General features: G+C 52.7%; 9 protein-coding genes across 9 annotated transcripts; 6 read left to right on the forward strand and 3 right to left on the reverse strand.

The window, feature by feature from the left end:
• Positions 1-34: 34 nt before the first annotated feature.
• On the forward strand, positions 35-1,561 carry EI97DRAFT_448820 (electron transfer protein 1, mitochondrial precursor; the record flags this gene model as incomplete). Its single annotated transcript, XM_033800183.1, has 2 exons — positions 35-393; positions 439-1,561. 2 exons carry the CDS (start codon positions 35-37, stop codon positions 1,559-1,561), a joined length of 1,482 nt encoding a protein of 493 aa, XP_033656651.1.
• Positions 1,562-1,720: 159 nt separating this feature from the next.
• EI97DRAFT_227746 (uncharacterized protein) lies at positions 1,721-2,458 on the forward strand. Its single transcript, XM_033793920.1, has one exon. The coding sequence runs from the start codon at positions 1,879-1,881 to the stop codon at positions 2,329-2,331; it is 453 nt and encodes a 150-aa protein (XP_033656652.1). The 5' UTR covers positions 1,721-1,878; the 3' UTR covers positions 2,332-2,458.
• A 1,241-nt stretch (positions 2,459-3,699) lies between these two features.
• On the forward strand, positions 3,700-5,307 carry EI97DRAFT_440579 (uncharacterized protein; the record flags this gene model as incomplete). The annotated part of the gene is made up of 4 exons (XM_033799640.1): positions 3,700-3,900; positions 3,947-4,051; positions 4,097-4,461; positions 4,509-5,307. The coding sequence occupies 4 exons, from the start codon at positions 3,700-3,702 to the stop codon at positions 5,305-5,307; spliced, it is 1,470 nt and encodes a 489-aa protein (XP_033656653.1).
• A 1,945-nt stretch (positions 5,308-7,252) lies between these two features.
• EI97DRAFT_372182 (uncharacterized protein) lies at positions 7,253-7,603 on the reverse strand (the record flags this gene model as incomplete). Its single annotated transcript, XM_033795333.1, has 1 exon — positions 7,253-7,603. A coding segment is annotated over one exon (351 nt), but the record flags the coding sequence as incomplete, so codon positions are not given.
• Positions 7,604-8,216: 613 nt separating this feature from the next.
• Positions 8,217-11,189, forward strand: EI97DRAFT_440580 (uncharacterized protein; the record flags this gene model as incomplete). The annotated part of the gene is made up of 5 exons (XM_033799641.1): positions 8,217-8,243; positions 8,525-9,914; positions 9,944-10,065; positions 10,118-10,135; positions 10,191-11,189. The coding sequence occupies 5 exons, from the start codon at positions 8,217-8,219 to the stop codon at positions 11,187-11,189; spliced, it is 2,556 nt and encodes an 851-aa protein (XP_033656655.1).
• Positions 11,190-14,762: 3,573 nt separating this feature from the next.
• On the forward strand, positions 14,763-16,087 carry EI97DRAFT_227786 (uncharacterized protein). Its single transcript, XM_033793921.1, has 2 exons — positions 14,763-15,706; positions 15,761-16,087. The coding sequence occupies exons 1-2, from the start codon at positions 15,000-15,002 to the stop codon at positions 15,861-15,863; spliced, it is 810 nt and encodes a 269-aa protein (XP_033656656.1). The 5' UTR covers positions 14,763-14,999; the 3' UTR covers positions 15,864-16,087.
• A 307-nt stretch (positions 16,088-16,394) lies between these two features.
• On the reverse strand, positions 16,395-20,713 carry EI97DRAFT_394093 (uncharacterized protein). The gene is made up of 8 exons (XM_033796293.1): positions 20,213-20,713; positions 19,034-20,159; positions 18,787-18,984; positions 18,531-18,740; positions 18,247-18,427; positions 17,847-18,001; positions 17,230-17,753; positions 16,395-17,156 (listed from the first exon to the last, which is right to left on the reverse strand). The coding sequence occupies exons 1-8, from the start codon at positions 20,650-20,652 to the stop codon at positions 16,889-16,891; spliced, it is 3,102 nt and encodes a 1,033-aa protein (XP_033656657.1). The 5' UTR covers positions 20,653-20,713; the 3' UTR covers positions 16,395-16,888.
• Positions 20,714-21,861: 1,148 nt separating this feature from the next.
• Positions 21,862-22,203, forward strand: EI97DRAFT_360785 (uncharacterized protein; the record flags this gene model as incomplete). The annotated part of the gene is made up of 1 exon (XM_033794951.1): positions 21,862-22,203. A coding segment is annotated over one exon (342 nt), but the record flags the coding sequence as incomplete, so codon positions are not given.
• Positions 22,204-22,633: 430 nt separating this feature from the next.
• Positions 22,634-24,204, reverse strand: EI97DRAFT_371657 (uncharacterized protein; the record flags this gene model as incomplete). Its single annotated transcript, XM_033795308.1, has 5 exons — positions 22,634-23,231; positions 23,325-23,423; positions 23,483-23,600; positions 23,649-23,813; positions 23,877-24,204. The coding sequence occupies 5 exons, from the start codon at positions 24,202-24,204 to the stop codon at positions 22,634-22,636; spliced, it is 1,308 nt and encodes a 435-aa protein (XP_033656659.1).
• Between the last annotated feature and the right edge of the window lie 1,318 nt (positions 24,205-25,522).

Raw genomic sequence — 25,522 nt, forward strand, 5'->3', positions numbered from 1 at the left:
CCCAGCTTCGCGGCCTCTCCCTGGCAGCGTCGCCATGGCTTCGTTCTTCCACGCATGTCCTCATTTGAGGACTGCCGCTTCCAAGCTTGTTCACAGGCTAGCCGCGCCCCGGCCATGCTTCAATTTCCCCCTCCGCTCTTCGACCTCGACAACACCGCGGATCTCCGCTTTCCGCCAACCATCTGTTGCGCAGTTCATACGCTTCCAATCCTCTGCCGCGGCAAGTCGCGCGCCTCAAGCTTCCGTCGCGGAAGCAGTCTCCAAGACTAGGGCTCGCGCGTCGAGCTTTCCTAATACGACTGACAAAAGCGTCGCATACTGGCTGCTAGGGAGCGCGGCGAGTGTTTTTGGTATTGTAATATTCGGGGGGCTCACAAGGCTCACGGAGTCAGGGTATGTTTCTCCCATGCCTCAAAATCCTCTACTGACGCTCCCTAGACTCAGTATCACGGAATGGCGACCAGTCACTGGCTCGAGACCTCCGATGAGCCAAGATGATTGGGAATCTGAATTCGCCAAATATCGAGCCTCGCCCGAATTCCAGCTTCTCAACCCCAACATGACCCTTGAAGAGTTCAAGAAGATATACTGGATGGAATGGATTCATCGCCTGTGGGGTCGTGTTATCGGCGTCACTTTTCTCGTGCCTACTATTTACTTCATCGCGCGGAGGAGAGTATCAGCGTCAATGGCCTGGAAACTCTCCGGAATATGCGGGTTGATAGGGTTTCAGGGTTTCCTCGGTTGGTGGATGGTGAAGAGCGGGCTCCGCGACGATCTTTTTGCTCCTGGAAGCCACCCCCGAGTTAGCCAGTACCGCCTGACGGCCCACCTCGGGGCCGCCTTTGGAGTCTATGTCGCCATGTTGCTGTCTGGGTTATCGATTTTGAAAGAGCACAGATTGTTGGCCGATCCCGAAAAAGCCGCAAAAGCTTTGGAGACATTGAAGCATCCCGCACTCCGCGTCTTCAGGGGTTCCGTTCTTGCTCTCGCCCTCCTCGTCTTCACAACCGCCATGTCGGGAGCTCTGGTAGCGGGACTTGACGCCGGTCTGATCTACAACGAGTTCCCATACATGGGTCTTGGTCTTACCCCTCCAAAGAAAGAGCTGTTCGATCCGTTCTACAGCCACGTCCCCGATCAGTCAGATCTCTGGTGGCGCAACATGCTGGAGAACCCTTCCCTCGTCCAACTGGACCATCGCATCCTGGCCACGACCACATTCACTGCCGTGATGGCCCTTTTCGCCTATACGCGGTTTTCCGGTGCCGTCCGTAGCACCATTCCCAGGGACGCAAAGAAAGGGGTAATGGGAATGGTTCACCTCGTCTCTCTACAAGTTGCTCTGGGTATCAGCACGCTCATCTACATGGTACCGACATGGCTGGCCTCTGCCCATCAAGCTGGCGCTCTGGCTCTCCTAACGGGCGCCGTGGTCCTCTACAGCAGGATATCAATGCCAAGGCGAGCAATTCTACGCCAGGTCTTCCGCTCCCCAACGGCTCCGAGCCATGCCAGGACATCGCTTCGCTCACGCCTCGCCGCCGAGCAAAAGCCATAACGCGCGTTCTTGCACACGTTGTATATGTTCCATTCCGCCCTTGCATAGTATCTAGATTCCACGCTCTTCATAGAGTAGACACAAATGTAAGATAAGCCAACTGTACACTAGCTGTAGATATCACTACTTTTTCACAGTTATTTCGAAGCTGTTGGCATCAATTATCTCCCGTTCCCACAGTCGTCGTGGAGAGGGACTAGACTTATTAAGCAACGCTTGGCAGTGATCTGTCACCGCTGATAAGGCTAGCGCTGCGGGACGACCCGTGTTCCCGTTAGTTCCATCTCCAACCCCATCACCAGAATTAGATCTTCCATATGTCCAACTACACGCTCTCCATCGTCACCTACGACCGCGGAAGAGACACCGTCACAGGCAAAATTAAGCCACATCATTGGGCTTTCTTTCTCCATCTCCCAACACCGCTCAAGCCTGGCGAGGGGAGCAGAACAGGCATCGCACATCAGCTTCGCGTCATGCCGGGCGCCTTCTACTATCCTGGTGCAGAAAAAGGCGCCGATCCCGTGACATTGGGCCCAGGACCTGTCGTTCAAGAGCTGGAGGTTGGAGAGGTCGACGAGGCAAGCTTGGAGAGGGTGGAACAGGTCTTGAGGGAAACACCCATCGATAAGAGCGAATCATCTGGGTGGAATTGTCAAAGTTGGACGCTGGAGGGGTTGGAGAGGTTGAGAACAGCGAAACTACTTCATGTCGATTATAGCTATTTAACCAAGGAAGGGGTGAGGGCGTGGTTGAGGGAGCCAGAGTAGAGGGGTATCAATTCCCAGGTCTCGTGTGGCGGCTACGCTCCTTCGCGGTCACCTTTGGCGTCAAAGGCTGATAGCACCAATGCTGGACCAGACGGATGCGGAAACCGTTGAACACAATATGTACGGCCGGCGCCTGGACGTAGCGCTGAAGTGTGCAACAGTAAGCTCATCTACGGTTTTTGATTGGTCTTCCGTTACTGACACCCAGCTACACAATATAGGGCTGCACTTGCCACTCGCGCATGAAGACCTGAATGAATTGGTACCATATCCCCTGTCTTTACTGCACGATCGTACACACCAAATCTCCCATTTCCGAATGCAGCGCCACGAAAGCAAAACGAAGAAACGCCTCCTCAATACTATCGCTCACACCATCCAATGACGTCAAGGAGAAGGCCACTCTAAGCTATGGGCATTGGGTAGCCACTGTACGAAATCTGGGGGCCAATTTCTGGGTAAATGCACGACCACGTGAAACCACCGCAAAACGGCCGCCAGAACATCAGCAGAACATTCCATCGGCCTTACCGCCAATGAGCAGCTCGTGAGATTTCCATGATCGGGGTGTGCGACCGAGTCGATATTAAAAATATTACTACGGGCCCGAGCGCTGCTTATTGCAGTGCGGACCGTGCGCAGCGAATATCCCCGGCCTCAAAGCCCGATCACAACACCGTTGGCCTTTTCTCGTTCGTTATTTGCACTGATTAGAGTCCCAGTTCAGCACTGCCCTGTCTTTCAGCGGAGGCAGCCTTCTTTCTGCCTGGTACCGCGCCGGTCGCATGCATCTACATTCCAATTCCCATACTTCTCCGCTTGCGCCTCGATTACTTCCCTCTAGTGTTACACCACCATCCTTCCTGCACCGTGCACTCCCGGATACGTGTTGGGTCTGTGAACAATGCTGATATGATATGACCAATTCTGCCCGCCGCCTCTTTGAAAGTAACACAGAAAGACTCCTCTCCGTCGGATTGCAAAGGCATCGCATTGAACAGCACTCGGGAATCACAGAATCTAATAACTAGGTATACCGGAGTTTGGTCCTATACTACATACAACTCGGGTCCAACTGCAACTTTGGTCCCTACCCTTGTGGCGAGCGTAAGCGATCGAGCTCACACTTCGAATCCTCCACTGGTCAGCCTGACGCCCGGGGCGCAGCCCGTTTCGCTCGTGTTCTACAAGTACAGGCGCGTGCTCCGAGCTTATACATACCTCTCAGCCCCGCTATCCTAGGCCCTCTTGCTGCTACTTTTTGGGAGGTCTTTACTTTGGTGGCCGTCTGGCCGGGGGGACAACTTCAGATGCACGATTGAGGCTATCGTGTAGGATATCAGGACTTCAGTGCTCGGGAAAGCAAACATGCTCAATGGAGTCGCAGCAGCATTGGAGAAGAGGCGGGAATCCCCAATGGGCGACCGGGGGATGATCGTGAGCGTGGTGTCATGGATTCTGGTTGTTGCCATGGTCTTCACTCTCATCACGAGGTTAACCATGAAGTTTGTGGTGATAAAGAAGGGCAGAAGGTTTGGTTTAGACGATGTCTTCATTGTCCTCGCTGCAGTAAGTTTATTCAGTGTATTATGGGGAATGCCTCTAACAAGCGCAGCTCTTCAGCGTAGGACAGACAGCTGCTGTATCAATGGAGGCTATGCATGCTCTGGGGCAGCATGCTGCAGACCTCACCGTAGAGGAGCTGCGAATTTTCCAGAAGGTATGTCTTCGCATACTTGGTAGCGTCCTTAACTCACCAGTGCAGGCCGAATACGCTGGCTGTATGCTATACATCGCCAACATGGGCTGCGCGAGGATATCCGTCTGCCTACTCATCATGAAAATCCTACCAGGCCGGATTGCAAAGTGCGCTGCACTCGGCTTCGCTATCTTTTCAGGGCTCTGGACCTTTTCCGGAGTCATGGTCACCGTCTTCCCGTGTCCATTTCCTCAACCATGGCACTTCTTAGGCAAGCAGTGCATAGATGTTATCAGCTTCATCAACTATATCGGCATCACAAACATTGTGGTCGAGGTCATTCTGGTCATTATACCCCTTGTTGTCTGGAATATTCGCCTTTCTGCTGGCAGAAGTATCTCTGTTTCTTCCGTGTTCCTGTCACGACTGAGGTATATGCTCTCCCCGTTTGTGCTGGACTCAACTAACAGAATGTCAGCGTCGTTGCAGCGGTAGTTGCTCAACTTGTCTATTTCAATCGGGATGTCGACCCGGCCGACGTCACCTACCACCACTGGAGGACCGCCCTGTGCGTACAAATAGCACAGAACCTCTCGATTATCACGGCCTGCCTACCCTGTCTCCATCCCTTCATCCTTAGTGTCCTCTCCGGGGCCATCAAGCCCGATACACTCCATTTTGAGTGCACGGCGCCCAAGAAGATCAAGCGCTACTTCAAGCGGAGCGACCCCCAATTCAACTCCATGTCTTCACAATCCTCCACTCAACCTATGAAGGAGAAGCAGCCAGCCGAGAATTACTGCCACCCACTTGCCACATACGGACTCGACCGCTCCTCCGCTCACCTAAATTCGCAACACTTCAACCGCTTCCCATCAACGAATACCGTACCCAGACCCCCCAGCTCGGAGAAGCGCGAGGAAAACGTCTTCATGCGCTGCATCGACATACCCGACTCACGCCCGCAATCCCCAGCATCTTTCCCTCCGCCAACCACCACCACCCAGGGTCCCGACCACGACTCACCGTTGCCCAAATCCCTCTGCGACATCGGCGTCATTCCCCTCGCAGAGTGGGAAACAGAAGACAGTAGTCTCAGCGACGGCGGCCAGCCCTCCGAACACAGCAGCGCCTCCAGGCGGCCGCGGCCAAACTCGGACTACGTGTTTAGTAGGGAGAAGGTGATTTCCGTGCCCGAGGCGAACGTCATGTATGAGGAGCGGGGTGAGTGGAAGAGGTATCCGCCGCCGCCGCCATCAAGATCGGGGAATCGATAAATACCTGGGCTGGATGTTTGGCGTTTGAGGGCTCTGTATATTTTGGGTGCTTGGGCATTTGGGATGGAGGGTTTTGTTTAAATGATACCAGATACCAGATAGACGCTGTAATGATTAGACTCATGTACACAGTACGCTTCGTATGCGAACCGCTACCTTCTTCCTTCCACCACCAGTGCTGTCTGCAGCATCGTGAAGTTCACCGATCAGAGGTTCGAAAACCAACATTGGAAGCGAACTTCTCTCACGGGGCCTGTCCACCAATGGTATCGTTTTACGAGCCTCGCCAGCAGGTACCGCGCGCATGGCTGTCACGAAAGACGGACGTTTATACCGTTTTGGGAAGCGATGGGAGTGCTGAGTGAGCGCTGGTTTGGACCCATGTCCCTCTCGTGTTTCGCTTGCTGGCGCGCATGTCAGCGCTAAAAGTGTTCTGGAAGATTGCCTGTTCAAGTTAGCATGGTGCTTGGTTGGATGTCGAGGCTTGTGGTGAAGCCCTGGTCATGATTGACTTAACTGTTCTGTGCATGTGTTTTTTCCTAAGACTGTCATTTGAGTCTTTTCTCTGCGCTGCCCAGGAACTTGAAATTATCAAGATAGCTTTCCATCTGATACACCGAACAGCGCCAATCTGACATGTTCTACGGAGGCTCTCCACAAAAGTAAGGGCCGGTGGTTCGTGCGCGCCGCCACCGAGTCAGCTTCTTCTTGGCAATGCAACTCAGTGAATTAAATTGTAGATATCTTAGCAACCACTACAGATATCTATATAAATCAAAGTGTAGATTCAATCTCCGTCATCTATCTCCCATTCCCCATCAGCTGAAGACCCCTCAGAGCTAGAGTGATAGCCTTCAAAGTCTTCCAATTCACTCAGCGTCATCTCATCTCTGAAGTCTCCAAACACTGGCCGGCCATCTGGCCAATACTCCGAGGAGCTAGATGAGGTGGAGGAGCGTGAGGATGAGCGTGAGGAGGAGTCTTTTCGTGCTCTTTCTCGTGGCTGCCAGCTTGTAGATTTATCTGCTCTTCCTTCCTGGTACTCATTACCCCCCTCAAGCTCTATAATCTTCTGAATATGGTGTGGAATTCTTTCAATCCAGCGCCGGATCCTCCACTGTTCAAGGTTATCCCATGCCTCCTTCCACTCCTGCGCCATCTTAGGAGCTGCGGAGGCTGCTCCTCGAGTAGTAGTCTTCCTCTTAAGCCATGGCCAGCAGGGTTCAATAGCGTTGAGATCTGGTGAATTGCCACACCAGATAAGCCTAGGGACCTCCATCTCCTTAAAGAACTCATCCTGAAACCAATGGGCGTGAGAAGGAGCCTTATCCTCTTGAACAACAATCACAGGCTCTATCTTCTGGCACTCCTGCGCAAATGGAATAAGCTTAGGCTTTAACACCTCACTGTAGTAGCGCCACCAGTCAACTCCTCCCTTCCCCTTACGGGTGAGTTTTCCATGCTTTTCATCCCATTTCCACTCAGGCTTCTTTCCAGGCTTGTTTCTTAGGCCAGCACACCTCATCAGTGTAGTAAGCTCCCACTCCTCCTTCTTCTTTGGCTCCCACTTCATATTCAGCTTCTGAATCTCCTTTTCAGCCTCCTTTTTCAGCTTCTTCATCTCCGTTTGGTAGATATGAAATGGGCCTTTGAAGTCGTAGGAAAAGCAGCCCCAAAACATGAACTCTGAGTAGCCCTTCCACCGTGCCCGAATGCAGCTTTTTTTATATTTTTCAGAGGTCTGGCACCATATACGAACAGAGCCTCTCCATATGCCCATAACTACAGCTGTTTCATCACTCCAAATAACCTTCTTCCAGTCATCTAAGCTCCAGTCTTTGTGCTTCAAAGCCCACTCTAACCTCTCCTTCATCATCTTCTCCGTAAGGCCAGGTTTTCTAGTAGGCTTCACTCTCCGGAAGCCCATAGATCTGAGGTGCCTCCTTACCGTCTCATAGGAAACTAACCATCCTTCATCAGTAAGCTCCCTGGCCAGCTGCTCAGTGCCTTTCTCTCTCCCATATCTATCACGCTGCACTTTCTGAAGTAGTGCCTCCTCAAAGGAGGCACTCCTCTTGCGCGGAGCACCTGCCTTAGGCGCATCCTTCACGTGGTCATCCAGAACTACTGAATTTGGCTGGTACCCATGCTCCTTTGCCCGCGTAATTATCTTCCTTTGAGTCCTCTCCTTCACGCCAGTTATCTCTTCAACTTGCTTGATTGACGTACCAAAAGAACGTAGGGCTATAACCTGAGCCCTAGTTGCAAGATCATAGTATGGGTGTGGAGGTGCCATTGATCGTGCAGGTGCTAGAGAACTGTGAAGGTCCCACGGATAATGGTATGTCCTCTAGGGATCTTGGTTGGTTCTCGGGAATGAACGATAGAGTTCCTTGCACAGTGTGGTTGATATCAAGACGGTAAGTGGTATTCTTCCGAAAAGGATATCAGATTGAAAACCAAGTGTACTAAGAAGTACTGATTGACATTGAACACGAAGAGCTGTAAAAGCTCATCGTCTACTGTTATATATACAAGGTTGCTCTGCTTGATCTCACTGCTCTGTGAGATCATTGAGATCATTGAGAGCATCCTGCATATCCTGCTCTCGCTGCTCTGCTTGCTCTCTGAGATTATGGAGAGCATAGAGAGCACCATGCATGATCACATGACTCCATTGGTCTGTGTTCCTTGGGTGATGCCGAGTGCTCTGTGGTTGCCTTCGCTTGAGTGAGAGCACACCTGGTCAAGTGGGGCTTCATCAGGGTTAGCTCCTGCTGGGTCGTAACAGGAACAGTGAGGTAATTCACAAGAATGCAGAAAGGTATAACTCCAGGGACTACGCCAGGTGAAAATTCAGACACAGATTCATATTTCAGAAGCTTCTTCTCTATAGATTCCTATACAAAATGCCGGATTTCAGCTCACTCTGCATGGTGAGTTGTCATGCCAAGAACCAGCTGAAAGCACCCTGCGGGTGGCGGCGCGCACGAACCACCGGCCCTTACTTTTGTGGAGAGCCTCCATAATCCTATAGGGAATACTAGCACGATCCTGATTGGATGTCTAAGCGAATCTAGCGGTTTGGTCAGGTCTAAAGCAAACTCCAAATGATTGATCGATCAAACCCTTTGCGGCAATCCTACTCGTAACAACCCCCTTCATCTCTGCGATCCTGTAAACTACGTCGAGCTTGTAGCCGCATTCTTCATCTTAGACCTTGTTCCACCCGCTGAGGATGCTTCCACCACTCCTAGCGGATACTTATCGTCGATATAAGCAGGACACCGATGGCATTGCGACATGGCTTGCTACGACAGCCAAGCGATTTGGATTCTCATCTGATCTACTCACGGGTAACTCCAAAATCCCAGCCCAACAGAAGAGTAAACGCTTGAAAGGAAAGGCACGGAAGGAGGCGAAACAGATGAGTAGCAGCGACACTTCGCCGAAACCATCGACATCCGCGCCGAAATACACCATCGCCGTCAAGGACTTCATTACATTGGCAGAATTTCTGGCACCCAAACCAGGTGTAAAAGTTCCCGCACCAGTCTGGGAAACAATAGAAAGGGCAATCAGCCTACGACAACGTCACTACGACTACCATGCTCAGCAGCAAGCCGCCACTAACGGGATTGACGACGGACATGCGTACTTTTTGGGAGTCTTAGAGAAGGTGAGGGATGTTCTCAAACCCCGTCGCCAAACGGGACCTACTCCGCCACAAGGCCAAACCACTCCAAGCAGTGATCCAACGGATGATGTTGAGGTTCACCTCGACAACATGTTCGCAGCTTTGACGGTCGAAGAACCCTCTGAAGCCTTCCTCAATGCGCCGGACATTGCACCCGCCGCCCAGAGCGATGAAGCAACCGCTATGTATACAGTTGAACCTTCCGACGATCCACTTGAACTGTATCTTGCAACTGCTGCTATGCTTCAGGACTGCTCCAGGATCCGAGACGCGATTCGGCATGCGTGGCGGTCATATTCCCAGCGTGCTGTGACTCTCATTGCAGCCGCTATCACCACAGACGTCGGTATCAAGATGATACAAGAGTTGGAGGAGCAGTTCATGAAGGACCATCCGTCCGAGTCTAGTACCGTGGATGCGAGAGGAAAGTTCTTCGCAGTCCAATGCCTTCTTCGAGGTCAAGATCCATCAGCACGTCTTAGACACGACGATCCCGTTAACTTCAGCTTGTATGAACTTGCAGAAACCAGTCTCGTCAGTACACATAGTCTGGTAGACGCTTTCAGAAGGGTCCTCAAAGTCCATGATTTGCCAGTGTACAAGTCCGGGTTTTACGGAGTGTCTGATCCGGCAAAGGATCGAGCGAGCATGACAGGCGGGGAGAAATTCGATGAAGACAAAGTCCTCCTTCTGGAGCTTCTTTCGGACATTGTGTTCTTTCACCACGCTAATCAGGCGGGTCAGCTGAAGGCAACTGACGAGTTTACAAAGGCCGTGGCCCTTCTTAAAACCCAGGATCGTCATACAATGGCATTGGATTTTGCCGCTCAGATCCATTTGGACATACAGCAGTGCCTCAGGGGCCAGTCAGCAGTGGGTGCCGTCGACTTACAGACCTACGTCATGGCCTGTAAAGCATCTCTGAACCTGAACTTCGAGTTCCACGCAAATTACGTGTCGACAACTGGCCGCGACAGAACGACCTTCCTCTGAGGATGATATCGGAAGTCATGGAGCGTTGGCTGCTGGAGGACGCTTATGGTGAACTGAAAGCGAAGAATGTATGTCTCTCTACTAGCTCATATGCACGCTGGAATGCTGACTTCGAAACAGTTGACGAAATTGGGCATAGTAAGACAGATTCCGTGCTCCCCGCTTTTGGTGAATTGTAGCTGACGTTCCATAGCCTTCTGATCAACTGCCACCTTCGCACGCATTCTTCAAAGCTCACCCCTGGCTTTGCGGTTCCCTACTGTTTGGCATGAAGCTCGACATGCAGGAACTGGGTCTCGCTTTCTTGAACGCCTGGGGTTCTGCAAAGTTCGCAGCCCAGATCTACAACGCTGTTAGACAGGAAAAATTTCTCACGAGGTCGTGGCAGGACATGGATCTGGCTATAACGATTCACGGCGATCCTGCGATGTTTGTTGGCGACAGGCCCAAAAATACGGACGACTACTTCCAACGCTTTGCCCTGTCCATGGGCTACTCAGCGCAGAACGTTGCCCAAGGCGGTAAGCGGAAGCATTCACGTCCAATCGTGTCAAATAGGGGTCCGCAGGGTGAACTCAAATCAAAGGACGCAACTCCAATTGCATATGAGCTACGTTTTGGATATTCGAAATTTGAAAGCAAGACGGTGTCGGACCTGGAGAAAGTGTTGGCGAAGGTGCTTGAGATCGACTACGAACTTGATCCAGAGGTCGTCGCTGGCCACAAACGTCATGGAAAGCGACACACAACACAGGAGGCTCTCACAATGATCTGTCAGTCGCTGGCGTCCGAAGATTTGGCATTGACGTTTGATCATTTCCGTCTGCACCGTCAGGCTTGGCGACTTCTTCGCGCCATCAAGGACAAGGTTGCTGATGACCTCCGGCGTATCTACGGGCCTGGGTATCTTGAGACGGAGAATCAACTCCCCTTCGTAGTCGGGTATATCTTCATGACAGCCGTCGAAACGAAGAGGCTCGGCGCACTACTGCTGCCAAAGAGGGAAGACATTGTCAGTTCCAAGCTGCTGATGAAGGCGTCAGAGGCTCTCGAAGGTATGATAGACAGCGGTGCAGGCGGACTGGAGATCAAGATTCTTCGCGAGAAGTACGGCATGGAGATCGAGATTGAAACGGAAGACGCAAACGGAGTGACTATCACTACCGCCATGGCCGGAATGGCTTCCACTTAAGCTCTTCTCTCGGCGCGTGCGGCGGGTACTATCTTCACTGCGAGGTGAAATCAAGGGGGGACACAGCACGATTCTTATGTCTGAAATGGAGGTCGAAATGGAGCCTCCATTTCGGCGAACCGAACAGGCCGTAGACCATCACGCATCCATGAGGCAGCCGCCACCATCCTTATCTAGAAAAGCCGAAACACATAATAAGAAGCAGAGAAACCAGCATCACGTCACGGGGACGCAATGAAGACCTTCCTATCGTGAATCACGTCAGAGTATCACTCATTACCAGTGCCTTCTATCAACCCATTATTCCGCACCTCCATTTCCTCCCACGATCTTCTACATATCTGTCGGCAAAAACAAAGAAAAAAGGAGATTCCATTGTTCTCCCTCGCGCGATCCGACATCTGTGCCGGAAGAAAGAAATAAACGGATGCATGTCGGCTTCCCCATGATGTTCCTTTCCGATTTACGTCTTTGTGGGATGTTCCAATGAACCAGGGCCCGTATGGCAGATCCATCTGGTTTTCCTGTCGCCAGCCTTTTAACTCTTCCCGATTGTCAGGACAGCGTATGGTTCTGGCACCTTTAGCTCCTCGCGGATCTCGGCCTCATCGACGGCGAAAGCGCAATTCCTGTTCCTGCTCTCGAAATCCTGATGTTCGTCGATGGCGAAATCCAATAAGAGCCATGCCATAAGCACTCATAGCACCCGTCCTTCCCAGCCATCATATCACCGCCTGTCCCCCTCCCATCCCTTCACCCACCATTCCTAGCCCTATAAGCCTCCAACCTCTCCCTCGCCCCCACCCTCGGCTCCTCCCCATCCAACACGGGAGCCCAATCAAGAAACTCCCCCGCCCCCTCATGAAACTGCCCGTAAAAGATCTCCAGCGGAATATTCCCCGGCAGATCCATCTCATCCCGATGCTCCTTATAACACTTGAACTTACACCCCAACCTGTACTGACAAGGCCACAACTGCCCAACCTTGTTCTCCCAGAACTTACACACAATCTTCTTGGCGTCGTGCTCGAACTCGCACCCCTGGATGCGGCAGCTCCGCCCATAGTGACACAGCGTCTTGGCCTTGTCTTTCGGCTTCCGCAGGTGCGATGCCGGCGGCTCCGGGGAGGATCCCGCTACTGGAGATGCAAAGTCCCAGTTAAGACTCTGGTCGTCGTCGGAGGAGGAGGAGGAGGAGCCGTCGAGGTCGGGGGTTGGTACGCGATCCCAGGCGTGCTCCTTCCAGCATTTGTACGGGCAGTTTTGTCTGTCCGGGCACGCTTTGGGGTCTTTCGCGTCGTAGTATTTGCATACTATGCTGTTGAGGTTGTGCTCGTACCAGCAGTCGTCTCCGTAGGGGCATTCGGTGCCGTTCAGAGCGTGCTTGCAGGCTCCTAGCTTCTGGCGCTTTTCGATGGGCTTTCGAAGCTCGGTAGGCTCTGATATAGGGTTCTGCGAGGGGGTGGGAAGGTCTGGGGAGTCCCGCGGCTCAGGCGCCAATGTTGCGCCGGGGTTTCCATTGATTGGAGTAGAGACATTAGGCTCCTCGATAGAAGGGAGGACTTCAGGCGTGTCGAGTACGGCGGGAATATAACTTTGGGTGTGGATAGCTTGGGTTGACTCCAAGTTGTTAACAGAAACTCGCTCAAACCTCACTTGAGGCAATGCCGCCGATCTATTACGAAAATCCAATGACTCCGCGGATCCATCATCCGTGTCTGACTGCTCCTGGCGACTCTCATCATCCGTATCTGGAAGTGGAACCTCGTGAGCGCTCGCCGCGGGCATGGGTTTGGAGTTCGACAGCCTGGCGCTGTGGCTCTGCAAAGCCATACGCGGTTTTCCTTCTGCAACTTCAGCTGTCTCGTCTTCAGTGGCTTCATCTTCAGATGTCCTGATTTTATCATACTCTTCAGAGGGCCCAAGGCCCCAGCGTCCGGCATTCAGCGAAGTGGCACGTTTGCTCGCACCCCGAATATGCAGGTTGCGCTCAGCTTCATTCTGCTCCTCATCTTCCGTCACTTGGTCCTCTCCATCATCGTTAGATGCGAATAAGGACTCGAGCCTGGAGGATTTCTTTCCGTGCTCCTGAATTCTCTTCCACGACTTCTCCACGCCCGTTTCCCGCTTTCCCTCCTCCTTTTCCTTCCTAATCGTTCCAACTCCACGTATGGATCTGCCTGCCCTAAGAGAGTGTTGCTTAGTATTGACGCTCCTGAATCCCCTCGGAGCTGAGGCATATCGCCCATATGGCGTAGCACGATGGCTCTGATAAGCACCTTTAGCCCGGCGTGAGCCATCATTCTGCGATTCCTCCTGGCGGGGCTTGTCGAATGTGATGCGATTCACAAGCGCCTTTGGATCCCTGGAGACCTGGGCCGACGGATTTAACGCTGCACGAAGAGGCTTCGATCGAGACTCGACGCTGGCGTGTCTGTACGGCTCCAGAGGCCGTCCGTTCCGAGTAGAGCGGCTTATAAGATCCCCCTTGGGCTGGTCTCGGCCTTCGAACCCCGAAACTAAGTCTTCTTGTATCCTAGGAGGGCTGGAAGGAGGTTCCGGTCGCTTGAACGGAGGTGTAAGAGGAACGTTTCGGCTCGGATTCTGAACACCAACGTCTACCGCCTCACGCGCGCTTGCTAGCTGCTTCAGGCGTTCCGCAAGTTCGGCGGAACTGATGAATCGACGAGTTGAGCTTCCAGTCGGTTTTGGTACGGTATCGGTCTCCTCCAAAGGAGGAGTTGTCTTCGTCGTTTCCGGCGGTTGGTGCTGACCCTGTTCTGCGGGTCTCTCAGCGACAGTGCCGTTGGGTGGGGGAAGGGTATCCAGGTGGGTAATCGGCTTCCCTACTTCCTCCGTGACTGGGTCCTGGAGTGAGGCGGTGGTGGGCGCCGGATTAGGCGCTGTGGTCTGCAGAGTTGTAGATGTCGCTTCCAATTGAGCAGGCTCTGATTGATGGATAGCGCCGACATGGCCCTTGGGCAGGCCTGGTGGGGTGAAGGAGAGCATAGGCTGCGCTGCAGCCGGAAAGATAGGCCCTTTCCAGGCTGGGTTGGCGGGGGCCGGCGCAGCCAAGCTCAAGGTAGGTGTGGAGAATGGAGGATAGAAGGACGTCAGTGATGGGCCCAGCGGAGTTTGGAAGGGTGCCGGCGAGGGCATTGTAAGAGCTGGCTTAGCCAGGCTCATGGCTGGTGCGGAGAAAGAGGAGGTTATGGAGGTAACCGATGACCCGAGCCAAGACTGCGACGATCCGAATGAGCTTTCCGCTGAAGAGGTGGAATCTCCAAAGCTGTTTGGCTGGTTGAGGGTTACAGGCGTAAGAGCCGTGCTGCTCATCGGCTCCACCTGCTTGACGTCGACAGCCTTTGCTGGAGCTGGTGTAGATGGTGTAGGCGGGAGGACCACTGGGGGGAGTGGTTCGTCTTCCGCTGGGGATGGCTCCGCACACAGTTTCCGCAGTTCAAACAACTGGAGTGTTTGACCGATTGACTCCACCTGGGTAGTGAGGTCTGAGATGAGCGGATCGAGCTGGGCGTCGCCGACAGCTGATTGCAGAACTGTGTACAGATGCTCGAAGCTCTGAGAGTTCCAACCAGTGCTGAGCACCTCCTCAGGAAGGGCAATATCCTTCAGTACCAGCAAGGCCCAAGTGCCAAATTCGAGAAACTCATTCTTGAGTAACTGCACGTCGTCTCGCTGGTTCAGCCACTCAATGGTTACTTGTGGCAATCCTGATGAGAGCTGGGGCCAGAGCTCCTTGAGCCGGTTTAGAAAGTAGTACTTCGGTGGGAGATTGGGGATCTTCGAGGGATGGGTACCGATGATGATGTGGTGTCGGATGAGGCGATCGATCTGTCTGGCTTCATTCTCTTCCCTTCGCTTCTCTTCCTCTGCCTTCCGCTTCTCTTCCTCTGCCTTCTGCTTCTCTTCCTCTGCCCTTCGCTTCTCTTCCTCCTCCCTACGGCGCGCTTCGGCTTCCTTCGCGGCTTTGGCCTCTCCTTCAGCCTTCTGCCTTTGGATCTCAGCGGCTTCAGCGTCCGCTTTGGCCTTCTGCCTCCGCCGTTCAGCCGCTTCCCCTTCCTGCCGCTTTCTCAAGATCTGCTGCTGTCGCTCCCGTTCCTGCGCCGCCTCACGCTCAGCAGCTTCACGACGCAGCCGTTCCTCGCGGGCAATCCGAGCCTGCTCGGCAACGCGGGCCTGTTCGGCTGCAGCTTCTTCATCCCTCCTCCGCTTCTCTTCAGCAGCTTGAGCTGCAGCGACCGCCTCTCTCTTGCCCCTCTCCTGTTCCTCCTTCTAGTCGCGCTTCTGCAAGAACTTGATGAGGAGATCCCACCTCTCACGTTCCGCTTTGCGGCAACGCTCCCTCTCCTTCCGCTCTCTGGCGTACTTTTCACCCATCATGCGATCGAACCGCGCCCACATTTCTGCGTCCTCGTAGCGGGGCTCTGGGAAGGGTCTTGGGAACTTGTCACTCTGCAGGATCATGCGCTTAAAGAACTTGGTGAACTTGAACATAGGTTAGAACTTATATAGCGTTGAGACTGGGCGTTGACGACTCACAGGAACCTTAGGTCCAGGGCGGAAGGCCTTGGTCTTCACCACGTCCGCGTCAGGCTGGGTCACGATGACTGCGCGATCAACATCGATCCGGCGCCGCTTGTTCATCGACGGTGATGCCGGGGAAGCAGCGGTAGAAGGCAAACCAATGGCGGTACGCGTGTCGCTACCTGGGATGTTTGTTTGGAGATGGTTAACGCGGTACTATGTGAGCAGTCCCCTTCAACCTACCTTGGACTGAGCCAAGGTGTCGTGGAAACTCTGCTCCTCTCCAGAATCAGGTCGTCGTCGCTTGCTCCCTCTCATGGCGGATGACGGCGTCATATTCGCGAATGAAGAGGACTCCATCGTGGTGGTGCTGGTGTGAGCGCAATCGTAAGCCGTGTGGACGCAGTCTGCGAGTGCGGGGTTGTGGGAGGAAGGAGGAAGGAGGAAGAATTGAAAGGCATGAGGCAAGGCTTTTTACGTCTGTGGGTGGCGAGTGAAGAGGGCCCTGGCTGAGGTGGTGAAGGTGAAGAAGGGGAGTGAAAGGGGCACAAAACTGAGGGGCGCCAATCAGGAGACAATGTTGAAAATTTCGGACCCACCAGCGCTGTTTCCTGACGGCGGTGAAAGCCTTCGAGAGAAAATGTGCTCCGATAAAAATGCAGTGGTGACGTGCGGTTGCACTTGGCCTCTTTTCGGAGATAGTGGATGTGAACCAAAAACCTCCCCGTGGTATAGGATGACCGTGGATGACCAAGGCCTTACAAGGGGCAAACTGCTGTAAACAAATTTTAAGATCGGAGAGGCTGTGGTATGTCAATTCCCAACGTGCAGTAAGCCGTCCGATTAACTTGGGCAGTCAATTTGCGGTAATGAAAGTGGCTCAGGCACAGATAGATTCGGAGAAAGATAATTGACTGGAGGAAGGGAAACCGCTTAATTTCTCCGAAAGAACAAAAGATGTAGTGACATTACAGAAAAGAAATTCCATGATATGTTGGATACTGCCCACCCCTCTGAGGGCTGTGTGTTCAAGACTGGAATCATATGGATGGCCGTAACGCGAATGGATTCGAACAGCTCGTAAACGTGAGATATTCGATGAATCGTCTGTACGCAAGATCGTCCGATAGTCATACCATCATACTCAAAGCGCCTCAAAAGAATACTTCCTTGTACTGCACTCTCCTAACAAATTCCGGCGGCACCACAGTCAACGTCAAAACGGCTCCTATGATGAAACTCAGCAGAGCAACCAAGGCCAGCTGAACCGGCGAGACGGCATTCGATCTTCTCGGTGCGGTGGGCGCAGCTTGTCCGACAAACTTCTTCAGCGGCGCCACATTGTGCTGCTGGGCGAATTCGTATCCCCTCTTCATACCAGGCAGGCCGTCTACGCTCAGCTGACTCTTCAACGCCCAATACCTGCGATACCGTCAACGCGATTCAGCTCCAATGGCGAAGATGAGATTTCGTGAATTGAATAAACGCAACCCACCTATCCATACTCTCAGACTCCTTCCCCGCCTTGAAGGCCTTTTCCTTCTTCTCGAAGAAGTCATCCAACACCGTCCGGAACCCTTTGAAATCGTAGAAGGGCACCGCGTATCCGCAGCTAGTAGCCACCTGATCAATGTCCACGAGAATGATACTCCTCGAATGAGGTAACAGTTTGACCTCGTTCTTCTTCACAAACTCATTGAATTCTGGGGTTCCAAATTCGAGTGCCCGCCCCTTGCCCCAAATGCGGAGAATGCGCGGCGGGCCCTCAAAGGCCATGAACATGACGCATATGCGGCCGTTACCGGGTTCGTGTAGGTGAGCCGTCGTTTCTATGCCGGATCCCGAGAGGTCCATGAACCAAAACTGGCGCGGGGAGGTGATGCCAAAGTGCTGGCCACCTTTCGGGGAGACGTTGATGTGTCCGGACGGGGAGAGAGGGGCGGTGGCTACCAAGAGCATTTTCTGGTCGAGAATCCATGGTCTGAGGGAGTCTGGAATGGTCTCGTAGTAGACTCCCATCTTGAGGAATGTAGCGACCTTTTAGCCTTGCGAATGTGGATTTGTTATATACTGTCGTTAATCAGAGTGAAGGGAAGACACGACCGACAGGACGTTGGAAAAGAGTCTCAGCACGTTATTTAGAGAACTGCAAGCAACTGTCAAAGAGAAAATTCCGATCAAAGGCGTATGAGGCTTAAGGGAGGTTGAAGGGCGGGGCGGCCGCGGATGATTAGCGGGGATGATGGAGACGGCTCCGTGGCCATTCCCTTTTTGGAATAAGACGGCATTCAAAAGGCGATGGGCACCATTGCCCTAGTCCTGGTGTTTGAGAAACTTTTAGGAAGCATGCGCAGAAATGACTGCGTTGTTCATCTTGGAGGCCCTCTTATTGGATGTGATCTAACTACAAACACAAGTTCCTTAAGTGTACATATATATTCCTAAGTGGGTATCCCGACGTTCGAAGCGTACAAACCGTTGAAATCCCAGGAAATATAACAATTGTCATTACACATCAGTCGCATATCCGTGCACAATCCCAATTGAAAGTCTTGCCTTTTACCGTCCATCAAAGCCCAAAATCGCCAAAAGAGGTCCGTTCCGGCTCCCAGTGAAATATCCCAATCACTTTGCCGCCAACCGTCGGGCATCGCTCCGAGACAGGGGTTTCCATCCCGCAAACCAACCAGGTGCTAGCAATCCATAGTGCCTACTCCGTTCGTATTTCGTATCTACAGAACACCGCGGTGGACTATTATGAAAGATGACTCATCAATAATAAGGCCCCGTGCCGACCTCTCCTGGGAACGAGACCCAAAAGTCCTGCGCACTCATCATCAGCGCTTCCATATCCGAATTCGTAAAATCAAAATTCAAGTCAAAAGTTTGGTCGATGTCAAGCGCAGGGGAGAGGGCGCTATTGCCGTTCGCCGAAGCTGTAGACTGGTTCTGAGGCGTAGACAGAGGCGGAGACATCAAGAGTGGAGAAGAGACTGCGGTCGGTTGCTATTGTTTGTCAGTCAATGTGTGCAGAAAGGTATAGTCAGCGTACCTCGTGGATCACAGCTGGCCGCGCAACGTAGGCATCTGAAGGCCTAGCGAATTCACCAGGTCGTTGCACTGGTGAAGGCTGAAGGGCGCCGTAATCAATCATCGCACGGCGGAGCGCTTGTCTCTCATCAGAGGATACGGGACTTGCATGCCCCACTGCTGATCGATAGTAGGCCTGCATGCGTTTGATGGTCTCATACTAGAATATTGGTTAGATGCCGTTAAGCTATGGTGGATCATAAGCCTACCCATGTCGTGGCCATAGGCCATTGGGTCTGCATGTCTTTGAGAAACGTGCAACCCTTGATGACACGATCTCGCGCCTTCTCAGCGATTTTAGGGTCGTCATCGACGCTAGGAAAGTGGTGGGTATAGAGCATGACGCCGACAGCGGTGTATATGGTGAATCCAATCCAAGGTACCAGGCCACGAAGAAAGTATACGCCGAACGAGCGCATTTCATCTAGCATCTCCAAAACAGTCGTGGATTCTCTGAACAGCTCTCTTCTAGACATTATTTGCCAATTCTTCCACGTATCCTTCAGTTCGGTAAACGATTTCGGAGTGTCGTCCACGCCAGTATGCGGACCCAGAACAGGCAGGTAAGCGCGGTACAGAAACATATAACTCATGAAGTAGATACTGTGCATATAGCAATATGCCTGTCCTTGGTCCATGGCATTGTGGGATTGTAGGGTAAACGGATCATATTGGAGGCGATCAGGAAGGGACTTCTTCCACTCCGCCAGATCGTGGAACAGCCTTTGAAACTCGGAAGTGTCCACCCAGGGTAATTCAGAGTTGACAACCTCAGAGCATGCCCAACGCGCTACCCTTCCCCATATGTTCGCGACGCGCATGCTGTAAGCAATGATACCGAGTGCCCCAGTTGGTTGAGGGTATTGCGATGGTGCGACTAAGCGGCCGTCTAGTCGTTCAGTGATCACGGGCGTGCCAAAGATGAAGGCGTCCCTTTCGCAGGGAAGCTGTATCGCCATATCCTCAGCCGCCAATGAACGCTTACGGCCCTTCCCTCCACTGAGCAAGGAGTCCATTAGGAAGCATGTCCACGCGGTTCGTCGGCGCACCTCGGCATCAATGAACTCTTCTCGAGTGGGAGGCCTATTCACGGGCCATTTAGGCTCTTGACAAAGGTCCATAGTCTGCACGAGCCGTATAGCAATCCCAAGATATATCCACGCTCTCTGACCGTTTCCTGCTCCCCAGTCGTGTCCCGTCAGCATCAATAGCGCCTGCACTCTGCTCACAGTGGGAGTTACGAACTCAGGCTGTAGCAATTGGCGGGCGTACGCGGCAAATGCGTTGCTGGCTTCGGTCTGGCTCTTGAAGGGGGAAGGAGTATCCTTGACAAACCTGCGGATTGATCAGCATTACGGCAGCCTGCACTAACCGCCACCCATCCATACCGAATCGCTAACGCAAGGATCGCCCATGCCATCCATGGTTCCAGTGTACGGTCGCGAATGTGCTTCAACAGCGTTGGCGTGTGGTGGAAGCTCCATTTGTATGCGCAGCGAAGATAACTGTTTATGACATCGTCAGTGAGGAGGTCGAAGGGATCCACTCCATCGAGAAGAGCAGTGGTGCTTTGTGGACTGCGGGCGGCTGTTTCTGCGCGGTGAGATGAGTGAGTAGAGTTAGACGGCGGAGTCAGCCCGGATGTAGAGTCCTCTACCCGTGGACGCTTTGGCTTGCGGTGGATGGCCGATGTGCCTGGAGGAGGGAATTCGCAGGATTGCTCACGACCGGTAGCCTTGCAACGGTCGCAAGGTGGTCTGCCGTCATTGTGAATACATCTTTGCTTTGCCGATCTGCACGCAACGCATGCAACGGGATTCCGAGTCATTGCATGCGGAGAAACAACGAGACATCAGGGCGGCATTGTGATTGACATTTTCTAAGAGCGGTCGTCGTTCGAAGAGCCTCACGATCCGGTCCCCGCACGCGGGAGCTAGTGCTAGCCCCCACGCCAAGGCGCCATGTCCGGCCTGGGGGTCTTGCAGGCGATCAGTGGATCCCTTGTTCACACTTGCTCCCTATACATAGATGGCCTCAACCACTCGAATGCCGCATTCGAAACATCTCTTGTTCGTTTCAGAGAGGAATCAGAACGGCGATGGAGGCTTGATGACTGGGTCTGGAGACAACGAGAAGAGATTGGGATGAGAATACACAAGGCGAGCAGGGCAAGCGGAACATGGAATGCCATATCAGACTGAAAGGCGTCGTGACGATGCGGACGCTGTGACTGATAACGTGACGGTGCAGCTTACGCTGCTGGAGCGTTTAATGGAATGAAAACCCAGGAAGGAGTTCACCGCCTTTCAGTCCCTCTGACAATCCTTCAGCCCAATCCTACAATTGCGCCTCCTACTGTGTAGTCTCTGCAACCATGACGCTGGGTAAACAGCAGCTGAAGGACTTTTGAATTATAGAGCTTGAAATAGCAGCAGAAGACCATTGGCAACATCAAAGTACCACTGTGTGAGTTCAGTTGCCTGGACTTGCCAGTGAATGTACGATGTGAGCGAGCTCAATGCGACGTACCTAACCACGCGGGAGACAGAAAAGGCTTTGTTTCGACCTCAGTCTATCCTTCTTCACTGATATCCAACAGATATTTCAGTGCATACGGTCAAGAGTGCTGTATACGCCAGTGTCTTCAATTATCTTAGCCAAGCTGTGGCATTTTGGAAGGAGGTTTAAGCTTAAGATCTTTGACTATAACTTAGCGCAACGTTTGCTATCACGTGGGGTGCGTCGTCTACGGCTCTCGGTGAAGTGAAAGATGTGCTCCCCGTCGCATTTCGCTCAATTACTTTACCCCACTCCCCACTTTCCTCTTCCCCCACAACCTTCTCTATCCTCAGCCAGAGACGCACATTCACGTCCATGGTCGGTTCCAACTTCGCTATCGCGCTCGTTTTCTGGTAGACCGACATATCCCTGTTTACGAATACCCTCCAGGCCTAACTGTCCAAAAATACTAGGCGGGAAAATGGCCTCCCACAACGATACAATGAGCAAGTCGGCGACTTTCACAAACCTTACTCCACCTACCCCCGTTTCTTCCACCTACGGGGAATCTCCTTTGGACGCTACCGAGTCTTCAATCCCTACCGCAGGCTCAACCTACATCATCGTTTCCGCCACCAGCGGTCATGCGATCACCTTTCGCGGCGGGGTCATCATCCTTGAGCGTATTGGGGGACCAGGGAACATTCGCTGGGAGTGCGTCGAGACGAACGGCTGGTTGGGCTTTCGTGATCCTGCATCGGCCCTGTACTTCGGGCGCTGTAATCAATCCACTGTTCACTGCAAGGCGCCGCATCACAAGGGCTGGGAGTTCTATTGTGTCCGTCATACTTCCAGGAATGGCGGGGGGTATGTGTTGCTTCAGCCGGATTGGTGGACACTGAGGCCAGTAGTGGTAAGAGGGGGAGTACCAGAAGTGTTAAGAGGGGGTTCACCGAAGCAGTGGCTCGCTCTCGCTGATGGTGGAAGTGGGAGTGAGATTGGGGAAGTGTGGAAGTTCATTAAGGTGTGATCTGGCGGCTTGCATGAGAGCGCTCCAAACAGTGAAGGCCCTTAAAGACGGAGGAAATTATATGCGTTATCACGCTATACGCTTCACTGCGCCATGGGACAGAGAATTTCAACGATTAACCTGTTTCTAGGGTGTTTGAGGTATCACAGCGATCGCGACCTGGGTACAAGGCCTAAATGTACTAATGATTGCTATTGCTGGGTATACGGAGCCTAAATCAAATCATGGGTATCTGTGCCACACCTCCAATATTTTTCCTCCCTCACGTGTGCTACTAATCTCAACATGACACCACCGTCACCTCGGTCGTGCAAAAAATCCCCCTCTCCCCAGGCCCAGGTGCAGGTACCGGCCCAGTCCCCACACCAATTACCGTCCCACCAGAGACACCCATGGCAGGCCCCGGTCCCATACCCTGACCGTCCACGTCCTCTATTTGGAGTATAGCGTCGCTGCTTGCATTCGAGCCCATACCGGAGCCACTGCTCGGAGACCCATTCCCCCCTCTCTTCTTTTCTGCCCCCATTCCAGAGACAGTGACGTTGTACATTGGCTCCAACTCCACACCGTCGACTGTGTACCCGTTATTCGAATTTCCCCTACTTCCGTCGTGTATGATGTCGTTCTTCGGAATGAATCTCGACATGCGGACTGGATTACTTTCAAACTGATACGAGTCACGTCTTGCGTCTCTATGATGAAGGTATCCGGATGAGAATTGGCGCTTGTAGCCAATGTGGGCTGGAGTGCCGCCGGTGCGTGTGCGATTGCCTGATGCAACTCCTGATGCGAAGGTTCTGGCGGTGTCGAGAAGCCAGCGGAAAGCGGGTTTGAGGGAAGGGAGGGTTGCGGCGAGGATGGCGACGTTCATTTCAATCCTGTACTGTCAGTACAAGGCCTAGAAGGCGACCGAGTGGCAACAGAGAGAAATAGGTAAGATGAAACGGAATAATAAGCTTAAAGGTACGTACATTTGCCAGGCGTAATACCAGGAGCGATTACCGGTGGAATCGAAGTCGTCGAAGAAATGGAAGAGGAGAGGAGTTTTGACGATCCCGGCTGCGCATGCACTGCAGAAGATTCCTGTTAGCAGAGATGTCCGCTGTTATCAGATTTCGAGAGGTCTTACACGAAACCCAGCCCCAAGATCAATACTAGCGAGATTTTGGTCCGCTTGTTTACCTGCAGCCTCCAGACTAAAGGCACAGGCATAAGCGCAAGCACAATGTCTGTGACAATGTTGATGACTTTATATCGTCAGAAGGCACTTCTTTAAGTGGATACGTATTCCTTACCGCTATTTGTAACCGCAATGTTCCGATATGTCGTGATCTCCATGCATTTCGCGTTCCCAGTTCCGATAGGCGGAGGCCGTAATGTGAAGTCCCAGTTTGCCGCTATCGGCACGCAGCCGAAGATGAGGGAGAAGAATGTGAAGAGCATGAATGCCACCAGAAAGCCTATAGCAGGATTAGTGTAAACTTCACTTAGGTCAGTTGGGCGAGAATTCAGTCTGTACTTACCGATGATGAACCAGCAGAATCGGCCATAGCGGGTCCCGCGCGTCAGTGAGAGGAGAAAGAACGCTATTGACAGCTTGACAAAGCACAATGCCATAGGTATGAGGACGGAGACGATAAATATCCACATCAGCAACGGCTGTATGTTCTCTGCCGGTATTGCGAAAATGTGTTTTCCCATCCCTAAGCTAACCACTTGGAGGAAGAAACTGCACCCAAGGATGCTGAGCATCATCGCAACGAGAATGAAGTAATCGTCTAAGCGCAGAAGACGGAGGACAAACACTCGAATGTAGACGCGGCCAACAATTGCGACTAAGGCGACTAGCATCGTCGCCAGCGTGATGGATGTGAGCTGGCGCTGGATTGACCAACTGTAGTATTCGGGATCTGTAGGCCTCCCTATCGAGCCCTGCCTCTTGATAATTCCCATGGCCGGAGGCGTCCCGCGCTCGCCAGCCTCACAAACCGGGACAACGCGGATGTGGTAGTGACGAGGGCTTCTGCTACGTGACGGTAAGTCGGTGAAGATTGGCCACTGAACGGGGTGCTTTCGTTTCCGGATGTTGTTAATAGAGTGCCGATATTTCCATCGTCCGAGGGCGGATTCTGAGCGATCTCTGTTTTCGTTTCAGATGTGTCGGTAAGCTTGGTGGGGAGGACAAGTTTGCGATGCAGTGTGGTGTCTCCTATTCAAGTCGGTCCTGTCAAGCTGTACAGAAAATGGTTTTGCAACACATGACGCTTCATGCCTTTTGCGGGTCTCGTCTTATTGGAACTTATTATCAGGGTCGGATGAAACTTGTTAAAGGTCATAAAGACGCTGTACACTCGCCGCAATAAAGTCGTACCATGGTATCTCCTCATTGGTTGGGCTTCGCATGGATATCTGTGTATCCCGTCTGTCGAGATGAATGACCGGGATGTTTGTATTACTACACGAGTGGCGGTTGGCATTGCCGACCGAAGTTCAAGGAAGTCCAGAATTGCGGAGATGGCGCTTTTTCTTGCGCTGGAACCCTCCAAACTCATGCTCGTTTGCATGACAGCACATGGACCTACGCTGAGCCGTTCAACCTCTCAAGTCTCGCATGCCTCTTTCAAACAGTTGCTTCGGGCGATTTCCAACTGACCCGACCTGATATGGAGCTGTTTTGGCGCGGACCTGAGCGCTCCGCGCATGAGATGGAGGGTGGGGCACTGTAACTACACTTAATACCGCGCGGTAGTTCAAACCACCTACGGCGGTTCAGGTTCGTAAATTGGCGATCATAGAGAAGAAGAATATGCGCTTTGCATTCGACATCTCTCCTGCGTCGGAGCATTTAGCCGGCTACTCTGAATGTGAGGGGCTGGCGGAAGACGCTGCCGTAGGCTGAATGATTACCGACCAATAGAACGGCAGATTTGCATGCCATCCCCGTCTCGGAAGCTTGAGAGATTTGCCAGGGGTATTATTTAGTTTTTCTGGACTTGCGGGGTGCATAGACGCAGGCGATATAGGATCGACTCATATACCATTAAACCGTCAGTTTAATGTCCCTATGCTTCGAGAATTCACGTCCTTTTTACCTCGCACCCGGTGGAAGGTAGGAGTCGTCCAGATCGCTGTGCCGGGGTTGGCGTTCGCACAGGGGGTGAAGTTCCGA

This window comes from Westerdykella ornata, assembly GCF_010094085.1.
Source record: "Westerdykella ornata strain CBS 379.55 unplaced genomic scaffold EI97scaffold_4, whole genome shotgun sequence".
Taxonomy (NCBI): domain Eukaryota; kingdom Fungi; phylum Ascomycota; class Dothideomycetes; order Pleosporales; family Sporormiaceae; genus Westerdykella; species Westerdykella ornata.

What these genes read in the sequence shown, in the direction of transcription:
- EI97DRAFT_227746 (XM_033793920.1), top strand. Translation starts at nt 1,879, where the DNA reads ATGTCCAACTACACGCTCTCCATCGTCACCTACGACCGCGGAAGAGAC.
- EI97DRAFT_227786 (XM_033793921.1), top strand. Translation starts at nt 15,000, where the DNA reads ATGGGTACCGATGATGATGTGGTGTCGGATGAGGCGATCGATCTGTCT. An exon ending in CTTGGTGAACTTGAACATAG is followed by an intron (nt 15,707 to 15,760) that starts GTTAGAACTTAT and finishes CAGGAACCTTAG; the next exon opens with GTCCAGGGCGGAAGGCCTTG.
- EI97DRAFT_394093 (XM_033796293.1), bottom strand. Translation starts at nt 20,652, where the DNA reads ATGACTCGGAATCCCGTTGCATGCGTTGCGTGCAGATCGGCAAAGCAA. An exon ending in ATCCTTGCGTTAGCGATTCG is followed by an intron (nt 20,160 to 20,212) that starts GTATGGATGGGT and finishes ATCAATCCGCAG; the next exon opens with GTTTGTCAAGGATACTCCTT. An exon ending in GGGTCTCGTTCCCAGGAGAG is followed by an intron (nt 18,428 to 18,530) that starts GTCGGCACGGGG and finishes ATGGATTGCTAG; the next exon opens with CACCTGGTTGGTTTGCGGGA.